This window comes from Triticum aestivum, chromosome 3B, assembly GCF_018294505.1.
Source record: "Triticum aestivum cultivar Chinese Spring chromosome 3B, IWGSC CS RefSeq v2.1, whole genome shotgun sequence".
NCBI classification, from domain to species: Eukaryota; Viridiplantae; Streptophyta; class Magnoliopsida; order Poales; family Poaceae; genus Triticum; species Triticum aestivum.
Genome location: NC_057801.1, coordinates 817,769,248 through 817,794,054, shown reverse-complemented (window position 1 = coordinate 817,794,054; position 24,807 = coordinate 817,769,248). Strand labels below are relative to the sequence as shown.

The window sequence follows — 24,807 nt, the reverse complement described above, 5'->3', positions numbered from 1 at the left end:
CAGTTTGAGTGGCATGGATGTACTGCAATATAAGAGACATTGGCTCGCATTATTTCCTGAGTTCTTTTATAGTACATCAAATCATTTAGGGTATTTTATTTTCGGGATAGTGCCCAAATTACGCAATGCTGCAACACATTTGCTTGTAGTATTTTCTGGCTTTAAGGGCACATTGGGTATTTCATACAGCTGCAGATCAATTGGGTCACAACTTGATGATTCGCTTCCATAACTGTAATCTCACTCCAAATTTACAATACATTATGCAATTTGATGGTACTGTAATCTCATTCCACCATGTACACTATTCTTAGGCTTCTGATTTTAACCTTCCCATGTCTGGGCACCAATGTCACGGTCACGGTGTCATCACCATCGGCATCCAAATCTTCCTAGAGCTCGTTCAATGCCACCCTCATGCTTGTTTCTACAGGCATCCCCTTGCCTGTGCCATCGATACGTGGATTACTCAAGCACATGTAGCTCCCTGCTAGCTCGCACCCACTGGGCTTCACCTTCTCGTGCTCCATGGCGTTCACGTAGACGTCAAACTTGACCATTTCTGTTCCGTCGGTCTCAATGCCCTCGATCACCAGTACTTCCTCACGCGCCCCCTTCTCTTGCGTGCTTCGAAGCACTTGTGGTCGTCTTACCTCTACGGTCACAACTTTGTGAAGGGATAGTGGAATTCTGACGGACTTGAGCAAGGCTTTCTTTTTGCTCATGTTTGGACTTGTAGGTGGGCGTGCGTTCACCCACGGCATGCCAACGCCATCAAACTTGTACCGGAGCTTCTCTGTATCGAGCACGTTGCGGACGGTGATCCGCACTAGGCGGGACTCCTCGTCGTAGAAGAGGAAGGAGGAGTCGAGCCAGTCATGGTCCATGAAGTCGACATGGCCACGGTAACCACGGGCAGCGCCAACTTCGCGCCATGCCTGCCACAGGCGGTCTATGTTGCTGTGGTGTGGGTAGAAGAGTGGGTCTCGGCCGGCTGAGTAGTAGGTTCCCATGTTCTCCACGTTGGTGAGAGCTATGTCGCCGGTCCAGGTGTGCACCGTGTTGTGTGGCGACAGCTCCACTGTCCCAGGGCCTGGCTTGTCAGACTGGCCAGCACGGAAGGGCTGGCCATGGAAGAGGGACGGCAAAGCTGCATTGCCAATCATCTGAAATACAGTTGTCAGACAGGCCGTATTTATCATTCTGTGAGGAATAATAGTATACATGCACGTACGTAAGCCTTTGTTTGAAATTACTTGTCGCTCAAACGGATATATTTACCACTAAAATACGTATACATCCTTTCGAGCTACAAGAAATTACGGAAGGAGAAAGTAAGTTCGAAAATATTCTGCTAAAGGAAAGTTCAAAAATAAAAGATAGTAGCGTACGTAGGCGACGCACCTGCTTGTACATGGTCCTAAGGTTGTGCTGGATTTGCTGCTCGTCTGTGCGGTTGCTCTCCACGCCGACGAAGCCCAGGTCCACAAGACTGGGTGGCGCGTGCCTAGGGTTCCGGACAGGATCGTACAGCGGCGACGAGGAGTTGGCGAACTCGGGCGGCATCCGCATCCCGTCCGGCACGTCCCAGCTCCAGAAGGGCAGCGCGAAGTCGGGCTCCCCGAGCAGCTTGGCGGCGATGCGCTCGAAGAAGTAGAGGTAGGCGCGATGGAAGGGGAAGAAGAACCACGAGAAGTGGATCTGCATGTCCAGCTCCTGGTTTCCCGTCTGGCGGTAGGAGCCGGTGCAGTAGGCGCAGTGGATGTTGGCCATTTGGTAGAAGCTGCGCGGGTCGGTGTGGGGCAGCGCCTTCATCAGCGCGATGGCGCGCTCGTACTTGGCCATGTACTCCGCCCCCACGGCGTGCACGGGCCGCCGGACCCTGAGCGGCTCCGCCGGGTCCGGGAGAGTGAAGTTGATTGGCTCCGACAACGACGCGGATGCTGGGGGGCAGCAGTAGAAGGGCGGGAGCGGATTTGGCGGCAGCTTTGGCTTGCGGCACGTGTGGAGGCTGGTGTGGAGAGGCCCGCCGACGTTCGAGTCGCCGCTGCTTTTGGTGGTAAGTGCATGTGGGATGGTGAACACGTCGTCTGAACGTAGGCCAGAGACGGCTAGTAGCGCTGTTGACAGAGAGAAGCTGGTGGTGTAGAGAACCATGGCCGCCACACACACGAGGAAGACGAAGGCCGCGGCCGCGAGTGGAGCACATGCGCCTCTAGTGCTGGCCATGGCGCTGTAGGTGCTTTGCTTGTTGCTTCGCACAGCCAGCCCATATATATACTAACCAACTGACAACAAAATAGTTCTTTTTTGCGGGAAAGAACAAAAATAGTTTTAGAGTGTCTATGTATCAGCTGACTTATTTTGTTTGGGGATTCGTCAGGTCCTTTTTTCGGTGGATCACCCGCCAGCAGCAAATGTTAGGAATAAGCCGTGGCGGTCTTGAAGGCGTGCGCGTGTGTGCGCCGGACGCGTCGGGACCAGCCCGTGGCAGGCTCGGGTGCATGTATGTGTGGCCGAGGGAGTGTGCGCGCGTGCGTAGGTTTGCTGGTGATGGAGCCGGAGGGGTGACCGCGTCGGCCGGGCAGTTAGTGGCCGCGTCGTCCGCGTACGGGCGCGGCGGGAGCGCGAGCCAGGTAGGGCGACAGGCGTGGGGCGTGGGCGAGTGGAGCGCCGTGGGCACGGCGTGGCGTATGTGCGCGCGTATAAATCGCTAGTCCTCCGTGTATCGCAAGAAAGCGGCTGAGTTCGTGCTCAGGAAAAAAAGGTGTTCGTGCACCTGGAAAGAAACTTGCTCGTGTCCTTGTTCTTCCTTATCCTTCCTCCTTCTTCTGTTGATCTGGTTCGGAGAAAGAGAGAAAGGTGCAGCGTGAGAGAGAGGTGGAGCTAGGGCATAGCCACGGTTACAACAATTGGTGTCAGAGCTTCGGTTCAGGCGATCACCGGCGACCATGACGCTCGTCCCTCAATTGGGAATTCGTCGGTGGATCACCCGCCGGCAGCAAATAGGGTATTATTTTCCCTAAATGGTCCAATTGCTAGTCACCTTCTTAGGGGTTGGTTGGGCTGGCCCAACTCATCGATGATGCGGCCTTGCCATAAACTATTTGCCGCTTGCGGGCGGCAAATAGTCAGGCAGTGCAAAACAAAACCGGAAAAAAAGAACTAACCAAAATCTTCGTTTTTCAGTTTTTGGTTTTTTAGTAGTTTCAAAATTTGGAAACTGTTTGACATTCGCTTTTTTCGATTAAAAAACTACTAGCAAAAGGGCCCGTGCGTTGCAACGGGTTAAACAAATCCTCGCTCGTCCTAGTCTATGATTCCACTTCTCTTGCTTGCCACCATTGTCGATGATGGTCATGTTATCCACCTATTCACGACGAATGTGATCAACCCCGAGGTGATGAGTTTGGTCATATTACACGACTGTAGAGCTTCACATCAATGCCCAGAGGGGCCAAACACAGAACATAGTTTCCTGAGGGGGCAAAAGAATTTTCTGATTGTTTATTAACCCCCTCCGTAAAAAAAATCTTCACATATTGCTAGTGCATTACACTGTAGCACACCGCTTTTATGATCGCCTGCCAAGTCCCCAAGCTGTAATTCCTCGGACCTGTAATGATAGTAGGTGCCATTTTTGTATCAATCTTTTATTTTCAAGAAAAACATAATAAAAACTTTTAAAAGAGTAGACCTTAAAATAAAATTAGAGAGAAAATGGTCGGAGCTAAAAATCACTACAGAACCAACGGGAATATACTAAACTGCATTCGACATACTACCACAGAATATTTCATCATTATGCATAAACTTCGGGATAATAAATTTGTCAAAATGGAAAGGGGACCAGGAAACAAAGTGTAAAAATCATCCCAGCTTTTGGTAACAAAATGAGTGGCACATATTATTACTGAAATTTCTGTGCAGATCAAAAAGAGCTATCCGCTTTAGTACCAACTTCCACTTTGCACCATTTTTCAGTGTGTAATGTAATGTAATCATGTGTTCTGAGGAATAATTTCAAAATTAGAAATAGTTAGCACGGATCCGAAATCGTCATAATAGGTACATCTGATCGTGATTTGTGTTCCAGCTAAACAAAACCAGCCCTTAGCTAGAAAATCTAGAAACACGAACCAGCGTTTGACAGTCAGACTCAAACAAAACATTCATTATACCCCATTCTGCTACTGCCTGTGTTGCTGCTGTGCATTCATTTCGTTAACTGGAGAGCAATGAGTATGACAGGGCGCCGGAAGGAATCATCAAAAAAGACATACAATCCAGATGTTGTCCACACCATAGAGTACAACAGCAGCCAACTTGGATCTGAAAGGGTTCCACACCCAGTACTCAACCTTGGATCCGTCCTCGTTCTGTACAATAACAAAACAACAATAAACATCAGTCTACTGCATCTGTAGAACAGTAATGAACATCATTTCAGAACAGCACCAATAAGTGTATCTCTCAGCCAGTAATTGCATCGTTTACATATAGGCATAAAAAAGTGCATCTTTCAAACAACAATGAACATCATTCACAAGCTCTAGAAGCAGAACAGAGCATAAAAATCCATCAGCAGAATCTGAAGCCAGTGAATATATCTAAAAACTACTGACATAAGTGTATCGTTTGCTCTTGTAGGAACTAAAAATAGTCGAATCTAAGCTGATAACCCTGCTGAATCAAAGCTGGTTTACCATGTGCTAATCGAATTTCAATTCTGTAACAGTGGAATTCGGGACAGTGTTTCAGGAATCTGTACAATAATGTCAAAGGGAAGGTAATTTAAGATGGCATCCAATTAGTTCAGTAGTGCTTAAAAAATCTAATTAGTTTAGGAAGACAACAAAACTTTAATAATAAGTACATGTATAGTTCAACATTAAATGAGCAAGTGGAAAGAAACTGACACTAAGAATGGAATATTAACAGGAACAAAACTCCGACTGAACTTGTTCAATATTTTTACAGTTCCATGAATGCAGAACCAGGGCACATTGTTCAAACAGTTTTGGTTAAAACATTTTTTCAGACAGTCAATAATTTCAGCTTGTAAATCCCCAAAATTTCTCGAAAAAAAACATAATAAGTAAACATGAACATGCTCTTATTTGTTGTTCCAACATCAAGAAATAAAGATTGGGCACGTATTGGCTGCATCTCTGTCGGGCATCGTGGCCTCGTATTGGATATCTTTGCTTCTATATTTTCAATCTGCTGGGTGTCCAAGCGCATACAGGATGTCATTACTCTGTGTATTTGAGCATCTAAAAAAATAAGTCAATGGTGCATCATGTTAAAGGAGAAGAACAATTATACTATCGAAGAACATCAGCACATAATTCAACCTGATCTCAACTCCACATGTCCTGGACACCAAATCCATTTTAAGTACACATAATTAAAAGCTGCTAATAGTTTTGTAGTTCTGCTAAAAAGCAAGTTGGAAACTATCATTAGCAAAATATTTGAGCACCTACTCAATGTTTATATTCAAAACTGAAGTATCCAGCTTGTTAGACAAAAAATATGCAAGCAACATGATGAACAACTCACCATAACTTAATTTTTGTAGATACATTGGACTGTACAACATGTTCACTTTTGAAAACAAATTACACCAGCCTGAATGCCTGATACACCAAAGAAAAGCCTGAAAAAAAAATGAAGTTCAACTCCTCATAAGCATAACATCAAACATGGTGTGGGCGTAATATCAAGAACAGAGGCACACATTAATTTGGGAAGAATGCAGTTGTCAATCCATGAGAGGGTGAGAGATAAAGAGAAAGAGATAGATCCTGAAGGAGAGGAGCAGCAACATCAGCCCGTGACCACCAGGACATGGAGAGAGATGAGAGGTAGAGCGGAGCTCCTTGTCTACTGTAACTGCAAGTGCTACTTATTACACGGCAGCAGTAGAATCTTGCATCCTCTGTATAAACAAAAAGCAAATCTTATACCTTGAGGAGTTGGGGTGGTGGAGGCTTGAGCGTGGTGTGCTGCCGAACTGAAGGAGCCGCCGAGGTGGGGAGCGGACCAGCCAGATTGGATGAGATGACTGCCGGAGGCAGAGCAAGGTGGCGTTGAGCTCAACCAGCGAGGTGATGGGCGCATCGAGCAGCAGATGGGGGCGTCGAGCAGGGCGTTGACCTTAACCGCCGTCGTCCTAGTACGGTACTCCACAACGGAAGGGCGCCACCGTGTCAGCCCGCAACGCTCGTCGTCGACCAGGGAAGGGCGTCCAGCAGAGGTGGCCGTCCTGCTTCCCCAACGACCGGGAGAGGAAGGAGGCTAGGGGAGGTGTGCCGATCCAGCGATTCGGCGTGCCTTGCTCTGCCTCTCTCTCCGTCCAGCGTCAGCCACGCCGCCGCCGTCGGTTGCCCCGTCCTCGACCAGATCTGGACCCCACTTCCCTCACCCGAATCGACGCGCCCAGCCTCCTGCGCCGTCCAATGTGCCACCACACGCCGGAGGACACTGCGCCCGGCCTACCTTGCCCTCGACGCCGGTGTTGACCGCTCCTCTGCCTCGCTCGCCTACACCGCTGCCGCAATCGCGGTGGGCCGCGTCGTCGCTTGATTATTTGCAATTAGCCACTTTAAAAAGCATCACAGGTTAAATTCTTACAAACGTAGGGTCTTGCTTCTAAAAATGAATCGTTTTTTCCCAGACTCACTTAAACAGGGATTGCGGGTTAATTTTATGTAAACCGAGGGACTTTTATGCAAAATCACGCTCAACGACGTACGCCAGAAACCCAATTCTCTTTATTATTAGGTAAAGAAAAGGATTTAGTTAAGCCGAGTTAAATAAAACTGAGAAAAAGGTAAAATTATGCTGGCACAGTCAGACGGACGGAGCATGTGAAAAATATTTTTCTGGGCACCAAGCCTTTATAGCCATCCCTCTATTGCAATTCTAGTCAATTGGCGTGGTGGTACTAGACCAGAAAGCTCTGGTCGCTTGGTTTAGTACCCCAATGGTTCCACCAGGTGCCCATGGGTCTACAATTACATGGGCCTTTCTGTTCCACTAGGTATTGTCCGTATTCAGCAATTGATGTCCCTGACTGTAACAAGTGTCGCGTGCATGGTTTAGCACCATTGTTTGGTTTTATTTTTTTCATTTTTTTGTCCGGCTATTCTTCTATTTTTATTTTCCTCTTTCTTTTTATTTTTCATTTACTTTTCTTTTTTTAAAATCAAACTATTTTTAAATCATGAACTTTTTCTTAACTGAAACGATTGTTATTGTTCTTATCAAACCAATAGTGATTCATACAAGCTAAATCTTCTCGTCAATGGTGGGCCAACAATGAATTTTTTTGCATATGTATTACGACGTTTGGCCTGATTTCAACATTGTCCAAAGTTTTATATGTTGTTTTCATTGCAAAATGATGGGTCTCCTAATCCATGAAATTTTCAAATACATGAACATTTTCTTAAATTCACGAGCTTTGTTTCAAATCCATGAACATTTTCAAATCCTTGAGTTTTTTAAAAAATCCATGAACTCTTTACTACTTTTACGAACATTTTTTAAAGCCCGTGATGTTTTCAAATTTGAGAACATTTTGTAAAAAAAATGATGAACTTTTTTCAAATCCGTGACCGGTTGCGGCAGCCAAGGTCTAAATAACAGTATTAATTAACTGTTATAAATTATTAAATCTTTTAGAAAAAAATATTACCGTTTTCAATTTTATCCCTTTGTATTTATTGATTATGTTAAAAACTTAAGATAATAGTTTTAAATACCTGTTTAAATTATGTTTTTCAATATATTTTTTCTTCAAATCTGACATGGAGGCCTACCATGGGCATGCCCACATACTGGTAAAACATGGGGTCACTTCAAGAATGTCCAAAAATACATCATGTTCAACGTAGGGTGAACGGTAGGCCAGAAGCATCCGTTTGAGAGCATGCAGTTTTTCGACACCTGTCAATTGAACCAAATTCTTTCATTGGCTTCTATGACCAATTCACGGCACCATGCCAGGTTGTTTTGCTTTTCTACAAGTTTTGTATTTTATGGAGTTTTTTGGTCAAAAAAGACCAATAAGGGACAAACGTGTTGCAACTTGCATATGGTAAAATCGTTCAAACCTGACAGGGATGCATAATATGGGCATGCCCATCTGCTTGCAAAAGTTGAGGTTGTTCAAAGATGTCCAAAAATAGACCATGTTGAACGGGTGTGTTCGGGTGGGCACGTTGAACATGCTCTATTTCAACGATATCCAGAAGGCTCCGTCTGAGAGCACGTTGTTTCTTCACATCCTTGAAATGGCCACAGTTTTTAATGGCTTTGTATGACCAATTCAAGGCACCATGCTATGTTGTTTCGATTTTCAAGAATTTTTGGATTTTCTTGAGTTTTCACAGTGAAAAAATCCCGGACGTGACGTAGCAGCATAGGGTGTCGGAATTCGTTAAAATCTAACATGAATGCCTACCATGGGATACCCATCTGGTGTAAAAAATTGGCAATTATTTCAATGATGTCCAAAAACACTATGTTCAACTTAGGTGTCCTTGTAGGCCAGAAAGCACCATTGGAGAGCACATTTTTCCGGCATCCATCAAACAACCTCAATTTTTTCATGAGCTTATATGACCATGTCAAGTTGTTTGAGTTTTTGACAATTCTTGCATTTTTTAGGTCGGACGTGACGCAATTTGTATACGCTATCGGAGTTCATTCAAACAAGACATAGATGCCTGCAATGGGCACGCTCACCTGCTGGAAAACGTTGGGGGTCGTTTCATGCATGTTGAGAAATAGACCATGTTCAACGAAGGGTGTTCGGGTAGGCCAGAAAGGTCCAGTTTTTGCCATCCGTCTGACCCATAATTTTTTTCATGCGATTATATGACCCATTCAAAGCACCATGCCAATTTCTTTGAGTTTTTCGACAACCTTTGTACTTCCTGGATTTTTTTGTTCAATAATTAACAATAAATTGTCGGGCATGTCGCAACTTGCTTACGGTGGATGCCTACCATGGGCATATCCACTTAATTGCAAAAGTTGGGATCATTTAAAGAACATTAAAAAATAGACCATGTTCAATGGAGGGTATTCGGATAGGCTAGAAGGCTTCATCTGAGAGCATGTTGTTTCTCGACATCCTTGAAATGACCCTAATATTTTCATGGACTTGTATAACCAACTAAAGGCCCCATGCAAAAAAATGGTTTTCAACAAATTTATCATTTTTTTGGAGTTTTCTCCGTCAAAAAAGGCCAAATAAAAACATGTCGCAACTTCATACGGTGTCGGAAATCATTCAAACTTGACATGGATGCCTAACATGAGCATTCACACCTGTTTGTAAAAGTTGGGTTCATTTAAAGGATGTCCAAAATAGACCATGTTGAATGGAGTGTGTTGACACGAGGCTCCGTCGAAGAGCACGTTGTTTCTCGACATCCTTGAAATTGCCCAATTTTTTAATGACCTTGTACCACCAATTCAAGACACCATTTCAAGTGGTTTGGGTTTTCGACAAGTCTTGCATTTTCTGTAGTTTTCTCGGTAAAAAAAGACCGATAAAAATGGTCGGACGTGTCACAACGTGCAAACAGTGTCGAAAATCGTTCATACCTGGCATGGACGCCTACCATGTGCATGCCCACCTACTTGCAAAAGATAAGTCACTCCTGCCAATTTAAAAAAATATATATCATTTTCAACAGAGGGTGTTTGGGTAGCTAGAAGTGTCCATTTGGAAGCACTTCGTTGTGCGACATCTCTGAAATGGGCCCAATTTTTTTATGGCCTTGCATGATCAATTCAAAGCATCATGCCATGTTGTTTTGGTTTTTGAAAAGTTTTGCATTTTCTGGAGTTTTCTTGGTGTGTGCCCATCTGTTTACAAAAGTTGAGGTAATTTTAAGGATGTCTAAAAATAGACTGCTTAAAATAGAGGCTCTTCGAGTAGGCCAGAAGGGTCCAGTTGAATGCATGTTCTTTTTCCGTCAAATGACACTATTTTTTTCCCACCAGCTTTTATGACCAATTTAAGGTATCATGCCAAGTTGTTCGGATTTTTGATAAGTTTGGCATTTTCTGGAGTTCTGTCAATGAAAAAGCCACTAGATGGTCGAACGTGTCGCAACGTGCAAATGGTGTCGGAAAGTCATTCAAACCTGGCGTAGATGCCTCATAATGTTTGTGTCTGGCTGCTGCAAAAAGTTAGGGTCATTTATCCATAGTAAAGAAAAATGCAACAGTTAAGAATAGTGTGCCATACAAGGCCAAAAGAAGTGCATCCGTGAGGATATAATAATTTCCTCATTTTAATGCGTCAGTTAATTGCAATTTTCGTCATTATATATCAATATGAACATTTTTTTGTAAAAACCATTTCAAAGATGTCGAAAAATAGCGTGCTCTCACACGGAGGTTTCTAGCCTACCCGAATATCACCCTATTTTCAAAACTTGTTCATAAATTCAAAAAATTCCCTTTTTTCAAAATTTCTTCACAAATTCAAAAAAAAATTGGCGAGTTTCAATTAATGTTCATGTTTTCAAATTTTGTCTAGAATTTCAAGCATTTCCTGCCTTCAAGACAATTCCACACAAATACAAAAAAAATCAGTAACATTTGAAATAAAAATGGTTTCAAATTTTTGCTCATATTTTTCTGATTTTGTAATTTGAAATTTGTTATTGTTTTTTAAACAATGTTAAAAAAATCACAAAAAATTCATGTTCAAAATTTTGTCTTCTCATGTTAAAAACAGTTTGTATTTTGAAATTCTGAGCAATTTTTAAAGACATGAACTTTTTTAAAAGTATATAATTTTCAAAATGCAAACAGTTGTATTTCTGAACAATATTTGAACAAGTAAAAAAATCGGAATTTTTTTTTTTGAAAAGTTCAACTAGTTTCCAAAACAGAAACGAAAAAAAGATAAAGAAATAAAAAAATAAAAAAATGTGAGAAAAGACCAATTCACTACATTAAATAGGTTGCTGAGAGATAGTTCTTTTGTCTCCGTTTCCTAATTAGAGACTGAAGCTTATAGGCTCGTGCGGCTAGCGACGAGCAGTCAACAGTGGGAGTTACATGATTTGATCCATCACGCTGCCATTTCTTTTTCCAGTGAATTTTTTCTATTTCCATGTGGAAAAATGGGCCGGCCTAGTCGGCAGCCTACTGTGTGCGGCGCTGTCTATTTGACACTAATCTTCAAACGTATGGGAAAAATCCTATGTGACGCTCCCCGCATCGTAATGTGAACCGCACGCACCAGGCGAACTCCCCTATGTGAGAAATGGCCGGCCAACTCCACCACAGCGAGCCACCAGTGTCGGTTTTCGCTTCTACTATTTTTTGGGATTTTACTTTTTACTTTTTTCCTTTCTGTTCTATTTATTTTTTGTTTTTTTTTTATTTTCAAATCTTTGTTGTTTTCAATTTTATTTGTTGTCAAAACAAACCACATTTTCGCCAAAATTAAGAAAATTATTGGTTGTAAATTCAAAAAAATTAATCCTTTTTCAAATGAATGTTTATAAATTCCAAAAAGTTCATCTTTTTGAAAACTTGTTCCCCTTTCAAATATTTCCTAAAATTTCAAAAAATATTGGCTGTTTCGAATATTTCGGTAGAATGTCAAGAAATTTTTCCATTATCAAATTTTGATAACAAATTAAGAAATGATCGCATTTTTTATAAAAATGTTTTACAATTTTAGAAAATGTTCTTGTTTTGCCAAAAATATCCACATGTTCCAAAGAATGATAAAGATTTCGTGATTTATTTTATGAAAAAGTTGTAGTTTTCAATAAATTTTCCGAAAATTTGGAGAATGTTGGGAATTTCAATGTTTTTGTTGCCATCTCAATTTGTTCCCATTTCTACAAAAAATGTTAAAGTTTCAGAAAGTATTCATGTTTAAAAAAATATTCAGAATTTTCAAAGAGTATTCACACTTTGAGAACTATTCATGGATTGTAAAAAATGTTCATGTCCTAAAAATGTTTTGAATTCCAATATTTTCTGATATTTTCTTTTCTCATAATTTGCAAATTATTTGTGTTTCTAAAATATTCTGCCTTTAAAAATTGTTCATAAATTTCATAATGTTCAAAAAAATATTTTCTTATCTTGATGCCACATTGTTCTTATGACTTCCGCCCTTACCAACAATAACCAAAAGGGCTTCATTCCTATTGTTTTAGCAGTAATTAGTTGGGATGATGTGGTTGCGAGATCGATTCCGCCCACTTATTTTGTATTTTTATGCCACGACTTAAAGAACAATACGTCGCTCGCCTTGATGGGCCGGCCCACTCCCCCCCACCCCCTTCGGTATGCCATGTACGTCGGGCCGTGTATTGATGGTAGGTACACAGGGCGTGGGCAACGTAATTTTAAAAACAACATCCTGCTCTTTATTATGAAGATGTATGGATAGATCTTGTTTGTTTATGTGCTTAGGAGTTGTACCGAAGCAGAAGTGTAATAGTAAAGATGGATGTGTGCATCGTTTAAGGTAGAGGCTGGGGGTTATGCTCCTTTTCGAAAAAAGTAACACCGATAAAAAATATTTAGAGCACATTCGACGGTTCTTTTCTCTCCGGATACGATAAAAAATATTCGGAGCACATTCGACAGTTCTTTTCTCTCTGCTGGAAGATGAGCGGTCGATACAATAACATTGAATCCTATTATGTGACGAACAATGACACGTAGGACTTCTTAAACTCCTTACTGAAGGAAATATGCCCTAGAGGCAATAATAAAGTTATTATTTATTTCCTTATATCATGATAAATGTTTATTATTCATGCTAGAATTGTATTAACCGGAAACGTGATACATGTATGAATACATAGACAAACTGAGTGTCACTAGTATGCCTCTACTTGACTAGCTCGTTAATCAAATATGGTTATGTTTCCTAGCCATGGACAAAGAGTTGTCATTTGATTAACGGGATCACATCATTAGGAGAATGATGTGATTGAATTGACCCATTCCGTTAGCTTAGCACTTGATCATTTAGTATGTTGCTATTGCTTTCTTCATAACCTATACATCTTCCTATGACTATGAAATTATGCAACTCCCGTTTACCGGAGAAACACTTTGTGTGCTACCAAACGTCACAACGTAACTGTGTGATTCTAAAGGTGCTCTACAAGTGTCTCCAAAGGTACCTGTTAGGTTGGCGTATTTCGAGATTAGAATTTGTCACTCCGATTGTCGGAGAGGTATCTCTGAGCCCACTCAGTAATGCACATCAATATAAGCCTTGCAAACATTGCAACTAATGAGTTAGTTGTGGGATGATGTATTACGGAACGAGTAAAAAGACTTGCCGGTAACGAGACTGAACTAGATATTGGATACCGACGATCGAATCTCGGGCAAGTAACATACCGATGACAAAGGGAACAACGTATGTTGTTATGCGGTTTGACCGATAAAGATCTTCGTAGAATATGTGGGAGCCAATATGAGCATCTAGGTTCCGCTATTGGTTATTGACCGGAGACGTGTCTCGGTCATGTCTACATAGTTTTGGAACCCGTAGGGTCCGCACGCTTAAAGTTCGATGATGGTTATATTATGAGTTTATGTGTTTTGATGTACCGAAGGTAGTTCGGAGTCCCGGATGTGATCACGAACATGACGAGGAGTCTCGAAATGGTCGAGATGGAAAGATCGATATATTGGACAACTATATTTGGACACTAGAATGGTTCCGGGTGAGATCGGGATAATACCGGAGCACCGGGAGGTTATCGGAACCCCCCGGGAGGTATATGGGCCTTAATGGGCTTTAGTGGAAAGGAGGGGAAAGGAGCAAGGGAGGGCCCACCCCCCAAGCCCAATCTGAATTGCGAGCCCCCCTTTTCTTCCTCCCTCCTTCCTCTTCCTTCCCTCTCCAAGTAGGAAAAGGAGGAGTCCTACTCCCGGTGGGAGTGGGACTCCCCCCTTGGGCGCGCCTCCTCCTCCTGGCCGGCCCTCTCCTCCCCTCCTTTATATACGGAGGAGGGGGGCACCCCATAGATAGAACAATTGATCCCTTGGATCTCTTAGCCGTGTGCAGTGCCCCCCTCCACAATAATCCACCTCGATAATATCGTAGCGGTGCTTAGGCGAATCCCTGCGTCGATAGAACATCATTGTCGTCACCACGCCGTCGTGTTGACGGAGCTCTCCCTCAAAGCTCGGCTTGATCGGGGTTCGAGTGACGTCATCGAGTTGAACGTGTGCTGAACTCGGAGGTTCCGTGCGTTCGGTACTTGATCGGTCGGATCGTGAAGACGTATGACTACATCAACCGCGTTGTGCTAACGCTTCCCCTTCCGGTCTATGAGGGTACGTGGACACACTCTTCCCTCTCGTTGGTATGCATCACCATGATCCTATGTGTGCGTAGGAAAAAATTTGAAATTACTACATTCCCCAACAGTGGCATCCGAGCCTGGTTTTATGCGCAGGTGTTATATGCACGAGTAGAACACAAGTGAGTTGTGGGCGATACAAGTCATACTGCTTACCAGCATGTCATACTTTGGTTCGGCGGTATTGTTGGATGAAGCGGCCCAGACCGACATTACGCGTACGCTTATGCGAGACTGATTCTACCGACGTGCTTTGCACATAGGTGGCTGGCGGGTGTCAGTTTATCCAACTTTAGTTGAACTGAGTGTGGCTATGTCCGGTCCTTGAGAAGGTTAAAACAGCACTAACTTGACAAACTATCATTGTGGTTTTGATGCGTAGGTAAGAATGGTTCTTGCTCAGCCCGTAGCACAGCCACGTAAAACTTGCAACAATAAAGCAGAGGACGTCTAACTTGTTTTTGCAGGGCATGTTGTGATGTGATATGGTCAAGACGTGATGCTATATTTTATTGTATGAGATTATCATATTTTGTAACCAAGTTATCGGCAACTAGCGGGAGTCATATGGTTGTCGCTTTATTGTATGCAATGCACACGCCCTGTAATTGCTTTACTTTATCACTAAGTGGTAGTGATAGTCGTAGAAGCAATAGTTGGCGAGACGACAACGATGCTACGATAGAGATCAAGGTGTCGTGCCGGTGACGATGGTGATCATGACGGTGCTTCGGAGATGGAGATCACAAGCACAAGATGATGATGGCCATATCATATCACTTATATTAATTGCATGTGATGTTTATCCTTTATGCATCTTATCTTGCTTTGATTGACGGTAGCATTATAAGATGATCTCTCACTAAATTTCAAGGTAAAAGTGTTCTCCCTGAGTATGCACCGTTGCCAAAGTTCGTCGTGCCCAGACATCACGTGATGATCGGGTGTGATAAGCTCTACGTCCATCTACAACGAGTGCAAGCCAGCTTTGCACAAGCAGAATACTCAGGTTAAACTTGACGAGCCTAGCATATGCAGATATGGCCTCGGAACACTGAGACCGAAAGGTCGAGCGTGAATCATATAGTAGAAATGATCAACACAGTGATGTTCACCATTGAAAACTGCTCCATTTCACGTGATGATCGGTTATGGTTTAGTTGATTTGGATCACGTGATCACTTAGATGATTAGAGGGATGTCTATCTAAGTGGGAGTTCTTAAGCAATATCATTAATTGAACTTAAATTTATCATGAACTTAGTACCTGATAGTATTTTGCATGTCTATGTTGTTGTAGATAGATGGCTCATGCTATTGTTCCATTGAATTTTAATGCATTCATTGAGAAAGCAAAGTTGAAAGATGATGGTAGCAATTACACGGACTTGGTCCGTAACTTGAGGATTATCATCATTGCTGCACAGAAGAATTATGTCCTGGAAGCACCGCTAGGTGTACCACCTGCGCCAGCTACTGTAGAGATTGTGAATGCCTGGCAGCCGCGTGTTGATGACTACTCTATAGTTCAGTGTGCCATGCTTTACGACTTAGAACCGGGACTTCAACGACGTTTTGAACGTCATGGAGCTTATGAGATGTTCCAGGAGTTGAACTTAATATTTCAAGCAAATGCCCGGATTGAGAGATATGAAGTCTCTAGTAAGTTCTAGAGCTGCAAGATGGAGGAGAATAGTTCTGTCAGTGAGCATATAATCAAAATGTCTAGGTATAACAATCACTTGATTCAACTGGGAGTTAATCTTCCGGATGATAGCATCATTGACAGAATTCTTCAATCACTGCCACCAAGCTACAAGAGCTTCGTGATGAACTATAACATGCAAGGGATGAATAAGACAATTCCCGAGCTCTTCGCAATGCTAAAGGCTGCGGAGGTAGAAATGAAGAAGGAGCATTGAGTGTTGATGGTCAATAAGACCACCCGTTTCAAGATAAAGGGCAAAAGGAAGAAGAAGGGGAACTTCAAAAAGAACAACAAACAAGTTACTGCTCAAGAGAAGAAACCCAAGTCTGGACCTAAGCCTGAGACTGAGTGCTTCTACTGCAAGCAGACTGGTCACTGGAAGTGGAAATGCCCCAAGTATTTGGCGGATAAGAAGGATGGCAAGGTGAACAAAGGTATATGTGATATACATGTTATTGATGTGTACCTTATCAGAGCTCGCAGTAGCACCTGGGTATTTGATACTGGTTCTGTTGCTAACATTTGCAACTCGAAACAGGGACTACGGATTAAGCGGACACTGGCTAAGGACGAGGTGACGATCCGTGTGGGAAACGGTTCCAAAGTCGATGTGATTGCCGTCGGCACGCTGCCTCTACATCTACCTTCGGGATTAGTATTAGACCTAAATAATTATTATTTGGTGCCAGCGTTGAGCATGAAGGTTATATCTGGATCTTGTTTAATGCGAGACGGTTATTCATTTAAATCAGAGAATAATGGTTGTTCTATTTATATGAGTAATATCTTTTATGGTCATGCACCCTTGAAGAGTGGTCTATTTTTGATGAATCTCGATAGTAGTGATACACATATTCATAATGTTGAAGCCAAAAGATGCAGAGTTGATAATGATAGTGCAACTTATCTGTGGCACTTCCGTTTGAGTCATATTGGTGTAAAGCGCATGAAGAAACTCCATACTGATGGACTTTTGGAATCACTTGATTATGAATTACTTGGTACTTGCGAACCGTGCCTCATGGGCAAGATGACTAAAACATCGTTCTCCGGGACTATGGAGCGAGCAACTGATTTATTGGAGATCATATATACTGATGTATGTGGACCAATGAATGTTGAGGCTCGTGGCGGATATCATTATTTTCTCACCTTCACAGATGATTTAAGCAGATATGGGTATATCTACTTAATGAAACATAAGTCTGAAACATTTGAAAAGTTCAAAGAATTTCAGAGTGAAGTTGAAAATCATCGTAACAAGAAAATAAAGTTTCTATGATCTAATCGTGGAGGAGAATATTTGAGTTACGAGTTTTGTCTATATTTGAAACAACGCGGAATAGTTTCGCAACTCACGCCATCCGGAACACCACAGTGTAATGGTGTGTCCAAACGGCGTAATCGTACTTTACTAGATATGGTGCAATCTATGATGTCTCTTACTGATTTATCGCTATCATTTTGGGGTTATGCTTTAGAGACGGCCATATTCACGTTAAATAGGGCACCATCAAAATCCGTTGAGACGACGCCTTATGAACTATGGTTTGGCAAGAAATCAAAGTTGTCGTTTCTTAAAGTTTGGGGATGTGATGCTTATGTGAAAAAGCTTCAACCTGATCAGCTCGAACCCAAATCGGAGAAACGTGTCTTCATAGGATACCCAAAGGAGACTGTTGGGTACACCTTCTATCACAAATCCGAAGGCAAGACATTCGTTGTCAAGAATGGATCCTTTCTAGAGAAAGAGTTTCTCTCGAAAGAAGTGAGTGGGAGGAAAGTAGAACTTGATGAGGTAACTGTACCTGCTCCCTTATTGGAAAGTAGTTCATCACAGAAACCGGTTCCTGTGACATCTATACCAATTAGTGAGGAAGTTAATGATGATGATCATGAAACTTCAGATCAAGTTGTTACTGAACCTCGTAGGTCAACCAGAGTAAGATCCGCACCAGAGTGGTACGGTAATCCTATTCTGGAGGTTATGTTACTAGACCATGACGAACCAACGAACTATGAAGAAGCCATGGTGAGCCCAGATTCCGCAAAATAGCTTGAGGCCATGAAATCTGAGATGGGATCCATGTATGAGAACAAAGTGTGGACTTTGGTTGACCTGCCCGTTGATCGGCAGGCCATCGAAAATAAATGGATCTTCAAGTAGAAGACTGACGCTGACGGTAATGTTACTGTCTATAAAGCTCTGCTTGTTGTAAAAGGTTTTCGACAAGTTCAAGGGGTTGACTACGATAAGACTTTCTCACCCATAGCGATGCTTAAGTCTGTCCGAATCATGTTAGCAATTGCCGCATTTTATGATTATGAAATTTGCCAAATGGATGTCAAAACTGCATTCCTGAATGGATTTCTGGAAAAAGAGTTGTATATGATGCAACCGGAAGGTTTTGTCGATCCAAAGGAAGCTAACAAAGTGTGCAAGATCCAGCGATCCATTTATGGACTGGTGCAAGCCTCTTGGATGGAATAAACATTTTGATAATGTGATCAAAGCATATGGTTTTATACAGACTTTTGGAGAAGCCTGTATTTACAAGAAAGTGAGTGGGAGCTCTGTAGCATTTCTGATATTATATGTGGTTGACATATTGTTGATCCGAAATGATATAGAATTTCTGGATAGCATAAAGGAATATTTGAATAAGAGTTTTTCAATGAAAGACCTTGGTGAAGCTGCTTATATATTGGGCATTAAGATCTATAGAGATAGATCAAGACGCTTAATTGGACTTTCACAAAGTGCATACCTTGACAAAGTTTTGAAGGTGTTCAAAATGGATCAAGCAAAGAAAGGGTTCTTGCCTGTGTTACAAGGTGTGATGTTGAGTAAGACTCAATGCCCGACCACTGCAGAAGATAGAGAGAAAATGAAAGATGTTCCCTATGCTTCGGCCATAGGCTCTATCATGTATACAATGCTGTGTACCAGACCTGATGTGTGCCTTGCTATTTGTTTAGTAGGGAGGTACCAAAGTAATCCAGGAGTGAATCACTGGACAGCGGTCAAGAACATCCTGAAATACTTGAGAAGGACTAAGGATATGTTTCTCGTTTAAGGAGGTGACAAAGAGCTCATCGTAAATGGTTACGTCGATGCAAGCTTTGACACTGATCCGGACAATTCTAAATCGCAAATCAGATATGTGTTTATATTGAACGGTGGAGCTGTCAGTTGGTGTAGTCCTAAACAAAGCATCGTAGCGGGATCTACATGTGAAGCGGAGTACATAGCTGCTTCGGAAGCAGCAAATGAAGGAGTCTGGATGAAGGAGTTCATATCCGATCTAGGTGTCATACCTAGTGCATTAGGTCCAATGAAAATCTTTTGTGACAATACTGGTGCAATTGCTTTGGCAAAGGAATCCAGATTTCATAAGAGAACCAAGCACATCAAGAGACGCTTCAACTCCATCCGGGATCAAGTCTAGGTGGGAGACATAGAGATTTGCAAGATACATACGGATCTGAATGTTGCAAACCCGTTGACTAAGCCTCTTGCACGAGCAAAACATGATCAGCACCAAGACTCCATGGGTGTTAGAATCATTACTTTGTAATCTAGATTATTGACTCTAGTGCAAGTGGGAGACTGAAGGAAATATGCCCTAGAGGCAATAATAAAGTTATTATTTACTTCCTTATATCATGATAAATATTTATTATTCATGCTAGAATTGTATTAACCGGAAACATGATACATGTGTGAATACATAGACAAACTGAGTGTCACTAGTATGCCTCTACTTGACTAGCTCGTTAATCAAAGATGGTTATGTTTCCTAGCCATGGACAAAGAGTTGTCATTTGATTAACGGGATCACATTATTAGGAGAATGATGTGATTGATTTGACCCATTCCGTTAGCTTAGCACTTGATCATTTAGTATGTTGCTATTGCTTTCTTCATAACTTATACATGTTCCTATGACTATGAGATTATGCAACTCCCGTTTACCGGAGGAACACTTTGTGTGCTACCAAACGTCACAACGTAACTGGGTGATTATAAAGGTGCTCTATAGGTGTCTCCAAAGGTACTTGTTGGGTTGGCATATTTCAAGATTAGGATTTGTCACTCTGATTGTTGGAGAGGTATCTCTGGGCCCACTCGGTAATGCACATCAATATAAGCCTTGCAAGCATTGCAACTAATGAGTTAGTTGCGGGATGATGTATTACGGAATGAGTAAAGAGACTTGCCGGTAACGCGATTGAACTAGGTATTGAGATACCGATGATCGAATCTCGGGCAAGTAACATACCGATAACAAAGGGAACAACGTATGTTGTTATGTGGTTTGACCGATAAAGATCTTCGTAGAATATGTGGGAGCCAATATGAACATCTAGGTTCCACTATTGGTTATTGACCGGACACGTGTCTCGGTCATGTCTACATAGTTCTCGAACCCGTAGGGTCCGCATGCTTAAAGTTTGATGACGGTTATATTATGAGTTTATGTGTTTTGATGTACCGAAGGTAGTTCGGAGTCCCGGATGTGATCACGGACATGACGAGGAGTCTCAAAATGGTCGAGACGTAAAGATCGATATATTGAACGACTATATTTGGACACCGGAATGGTTCCGGGTGAGATCGGGATAATACCGGAGCACCGGGAGGTTATCGGAACCCCCCGGGAGGTATATGACCTTAATGGGCTTTAGTGGAAAGAAGGGGAAAGGAGCAAGGGAGGGCCCCCCCAAGCCCAATCCAAATTGGGAGGGGGGCCGGCCCCCCCTTTCCTTCCTCCCTCCTTCCTCTTCTCCCCTTGGGCGCGTCTCCTCCTCCTGGCCGGCCCTCTCCTCCCCTCCTTTATATACGGAGGAGGGGGGCACCCCATAGACACAACAATTGATCCCTTGGATCTCTTAGCCGTGTGCGGTGCCCCCCTCCACCATAATCCACCTCGATAATATCGTAGAGGTGCTTAGGCGAAGCCCTGCGTCAGTAGAACATCATCATCGTGACCACGCTGTCGTGCTGACAGAGCTCTCCCTCAAAGCTCGGTTGGATCGGAGTTCGAGGGACGTCATCGAGTTGAACATGTGCTGAACTCGGAGGTGCCATGCGTTCGGTACTTGATCGGTCGGATCGTGAAGACGTACGACTACATCAACCGCGTTGTGCTAATGCTTCCGCTTTCGGTCTACGAGGGTATGTGGACACACTCTCCCTTCTCATTGCTATGCATCACCATGATCTTGTGTGTGCGTAGGAATTTTTTTGAAATTACTACGTTCCCCAACACTTACGATGTAGAAATCCAGACATGGATGCGTAATACCAAACTGCACAAACACCGTTCGGTTTTACATCGTACATAGGTTGGACACTATATGTCATACTCACAATAGTTTCATCCTTTGACCTTTGCCTATGCCTGGCAAATCCCCGATCTCATTGCCACAACCACCCCATATATGGTGTGGAAAAGTTGGCTCTATCGAAATGCAAAATCTACACATAGTTAGTGACCAACGATTGAATTTCGATGGCAGACCATCTTCACAAATGGCCTAATTCTGGCCATTTTTAGCTTCACAAGTAAGAACAAGAAACAGCCCTCATCTCTTCTTGAAATATAGGTACACCCTCAAAATTTGGACGAAGCTTATGGCTTCATTTGAACTAGTTTAAATTTTACCGTTTAACAAAATAGTTTTACCCTTTTCAAAATAATTATTTCACTCATAACAAAAAAATGGTTCCACTCATTAAAAATAAAGATTTCAAACTAATTTCATTCATTTCAAAAAAAGGTTTTCACTAAATTAAAGAAACCATTTACTCTATTTTAAAAATTAGTTGTAAACCATTTTCAAAAAACTCATTCACTCATTTCAAACTACTAATTTCAGTCATTTCAAAAGCTAATTTCTCTCATTATAAAACTAAATCACTCATTAAAAAATGATACTAAAAAAAGTTCACACGTTGAAATAAGCAAACAGTTTGATGTCCGTGAGCGACCTGATCTAGTCAAATAGTTAGATGGGTGCCATATATCTCGCCTTCAGCGAGTCTGGCTTCCTACTCGCTGAAAGGGCGAGAGTTTTGGGCCGGCCCATGCGCGCGAGAGGCCGCAACCTCTTTTTCCTTTTTTTGTTTACTTTTTCTGATTTGGTTTTTTTGCTTTATTTTTATTTTTATTATTTTATGAAATATTTCTAATATATATAGGGATTGACTATTCGTCACCCTGGGTGATGAATATTTATTCTTCACCCTCCTCTATTTTAACATTAATGCATCATAATTTTACGTTCCGTAAATTTTGTCTTATTTCCCACGTAAAAAGAGACCGTAAGAAAATATATAATCACTGAAAAAAAATATTTTATGTCATGTAAAATTACAAACGTAAAACTATAGTGTAAAATATACATAAAATGCAATTTTTCTAGTCTTATGACCTACTCCCTCCGTTCCTAAATATTTGTCTTTCCAGAGATTTCAACAAGTCATTACGTACAGAGCAAAATGAGTGAATCTACACTCTAAAATATGTCTATATACATCCGTATGTGATAGTCCATTTGAAATTCCTAAAAGACAAATATCATGCCAAATTTTACGTAGTGAATCAATATGAACATAGCTATTTGTATTCCAAATGTAATTTATTTATGAAACCGGCATAAGATTACCTTGGGTAAAGAATAACTTATTCTGTACCCTGGGTGATGAATAATATATATTTGAAAACTGTAAAACAATTTCTTGAAAAATGTTGAACAAGTATTTGAAAAGATGTTGATCGTGTAAAAAAATGTTAATAAAGCTTTTGAGAAAAATGTTAAATATTTGAAAAACTATTTAAAAAATGTTGAAAAAATATGTGAAAAATGTTGAACAAGTATTTTTAAAATGTTGATCATGAACAAACCGGACATCGCATTCGTCCGCGGACAGGGGGACCAGTCCACGGACATAGACGCAGGAGCTGGCCATCCAACGTTTACATTTCAAATCAGCTTTAAACAAACCGGAAAATTACATGCAAACCCGATTATTTTCATACAAACCGGAGCACATTCATTACATTTCAGACAATATTCACTAGGGTGGGGGGGGGAGCGCACCTTAACCTATAACCTAGACTATGGCGGCGACCGTCGTCCAAGTCCTTATTGTTCTTCCGGCGGCCATGTACTCTATTTGCCGTCTCCATGGGTGCAGGAGACAAGACCCGTGAAGTCAAGGTGTAGTCTCCGGAGAGGAAGAGTATAACAATGGTGGCAGACCGACTCACTTGGAATACAATGCCCTGCCGCCTCCCATGCCCAATTCATCCTCAAAGGCGTCTGCGACCTATCGATCACTGGTGGACGTGAGTTCCACGATGGAATGGAGGGGCCGACACTCTCGTCGTCGTACCGGCACAGCCAAATAGTGTTTGTCGGCACTTAAAACGCGAACTGGCGGCATTCATGTCCGTCATCACCTGCGCAGTCAGCGCTGCCTCCGTGTCCGGCTGCACCGCCTGCGCATCGCGAGTGGCGGCTTGAGCGCGGGTGGCTTCGTAGAACGCTTCCTGCTCTACAACGAAGTTGGGGTTCACCGCGGCCATGGTCGCGAAGACTTTCTCACTCGCTCGCGATAGATCTGGCCCTCTGTCAGCTGGTGCTTCTCGAGGAGGATCAAGTTGTATCGCTGCTCCTCCTGCGCATACTGGAATAGTGACATAGGAGCCGTCGCAAGCATCTCCTCTAACACAGCGGCGTTGACGTGTGCTGCACCTACTCCATGGTCAAGCCCACATGCACCACCGCGGGCTCCGGCAGTGAGTCGTCGTCGGAGCCTGTCTCCATGGTGGGGTCGTTGTCGGAGACCTCGAGGGAGCTGGTTGGCATGTCGGCCTCGATCTGCTTGGCACAGTGGCTCTGGCAGATGGCTGCAAGGGCGGCAACCTCATGCTTCATCCCCTCGAAAGGCTATCCCACAGAGCATTCCCGCTGGTCATGGAGGAAAACATGGAGCGACTGGGGTTGTGGTGTGTTGTTTGCTAGGTGCGGACGACTTTAAATAGTGGTGTCGGTGAGGCCAAGCGTCCGGGCAAGAAGATCAAACTCAGTTTGCTGCATTGCCCTGCACATGAAAATCGCTTGAAGAAAAAAATTGTATGCAAATTACAAACTCAGTTGTCTTGTTCATTATAGTTGAGTACCGATCTTGTCATATCTAGCTACTCAAGTCAGCACAAAGTGTCGTTCTCATCAGGAAGAAGATCAAACCTACAAGGTGTGTACACATATGACTCCCTCACTATGGGAGGGGTAATAAATTGTTCTCCCCGTGAGGGGGAATGGTGACCCAAGTACTGGAGCACGTTGGTGCCCAAGAAGTAAGCGTAGACCCCACCATCGCACAAAGAAGCCAGGAAAGCAATCTTCTTGTCTGGATGGTACCCTACATGGTCCAACGAACAAGCCCAGAAGCGTTTACTATGATCGTCATCACCATCGCCTTGTCCTGCAATAGGAGTAACATCATGATCGTCATCGGAGTCCCATCCATAGTATCCAAGTTCCGGCGGTTTGGCATCCTCGTGATCTAACACTAGTAGAAAAACACCTAATAGTCCCGGTTCGTAAGGGCCTTTAGTCCCGGTTCATGAACCGGGACTAATGGGTCATTACTAATACCTCCACCCATTAGTCCCGGTTCAAACACGAACCCAGTCAGGG

At 42.7% G+C, this 24,807-nt stretch overlaps 1 protein-coding gene and 1 long non-coding RNA gene across 5 annotated transcripts; both read right to left on the bottom strand.

Moving 5' to 3' along the window:
- Positions 1-200: 200 nt before the first annotated feature.
- Positions 201-2,253, bottom strand: LOC123066832 (polyphenol oxidase I, chloroplastic). Its single transcript, XM_044489835.1, has 2 exons — positions 1,405-2,253; positions 201-1,166 (listed from the first exon to the last, which is right to left on the bottom strand). Exons 1-2 carry the CDS (start codon positions 2,227-2,229, stop codon positions 393-395), a joined length of 1,599 nt encoding a protein of 532 aa, XP_044345770.1. The 5' UTR covers positions 2,230-2,253; the 3' UTR covers positions 201-392.
- Positions 2,254-4,008: 1,755 nt separating this feature from the next.
- On the bottom strand, positions 4,009-6,708 carry LOC123072637 (uncharacterized). 4 transcript variants are annotated; one of them, XR_006435288.1, is made up of 3 exons: positions 5,973-6,627; positions 5,358-5,898; positions 4,009-5,260 (listed from the first exon to the last, which is right to left on the bottom strand). It is a non-coding gene; the product is annotated as an uncharacterized lncRNA (long non-coding RNA). The 4 variants fall into 4 exon arrangements; XR_006435287.1 differs by having other exon boundaries at positions 4,009-5,662; positions 5,744-5,898; positions 5,973-6,626; XR_006435285.1 differs by having other exon boundaries at positions 4,009-5,898; positions 5,973-6,708.
- Positions 6,709-24,807: the final 18,099 nt, after the last annotated feature.

Excerpts from the sequence above, each read along its gene's own strand:
- LOC123066832 (XM_044489835.1), bottom strand. The coding sequence starts at position 2,229 with ATGGCCAGCACTAGAGGCGCATGTGCTCCACTCGCGGCCGCGGCCTTC. Across the intron at positions 1,167-1,404 it reads TTAGGACCATGTACAAGCAG|ATGATTGGCAATGCAGCTTT; the intron begins GTGCGTCGCCTA and ends ACTGTATTTCAG.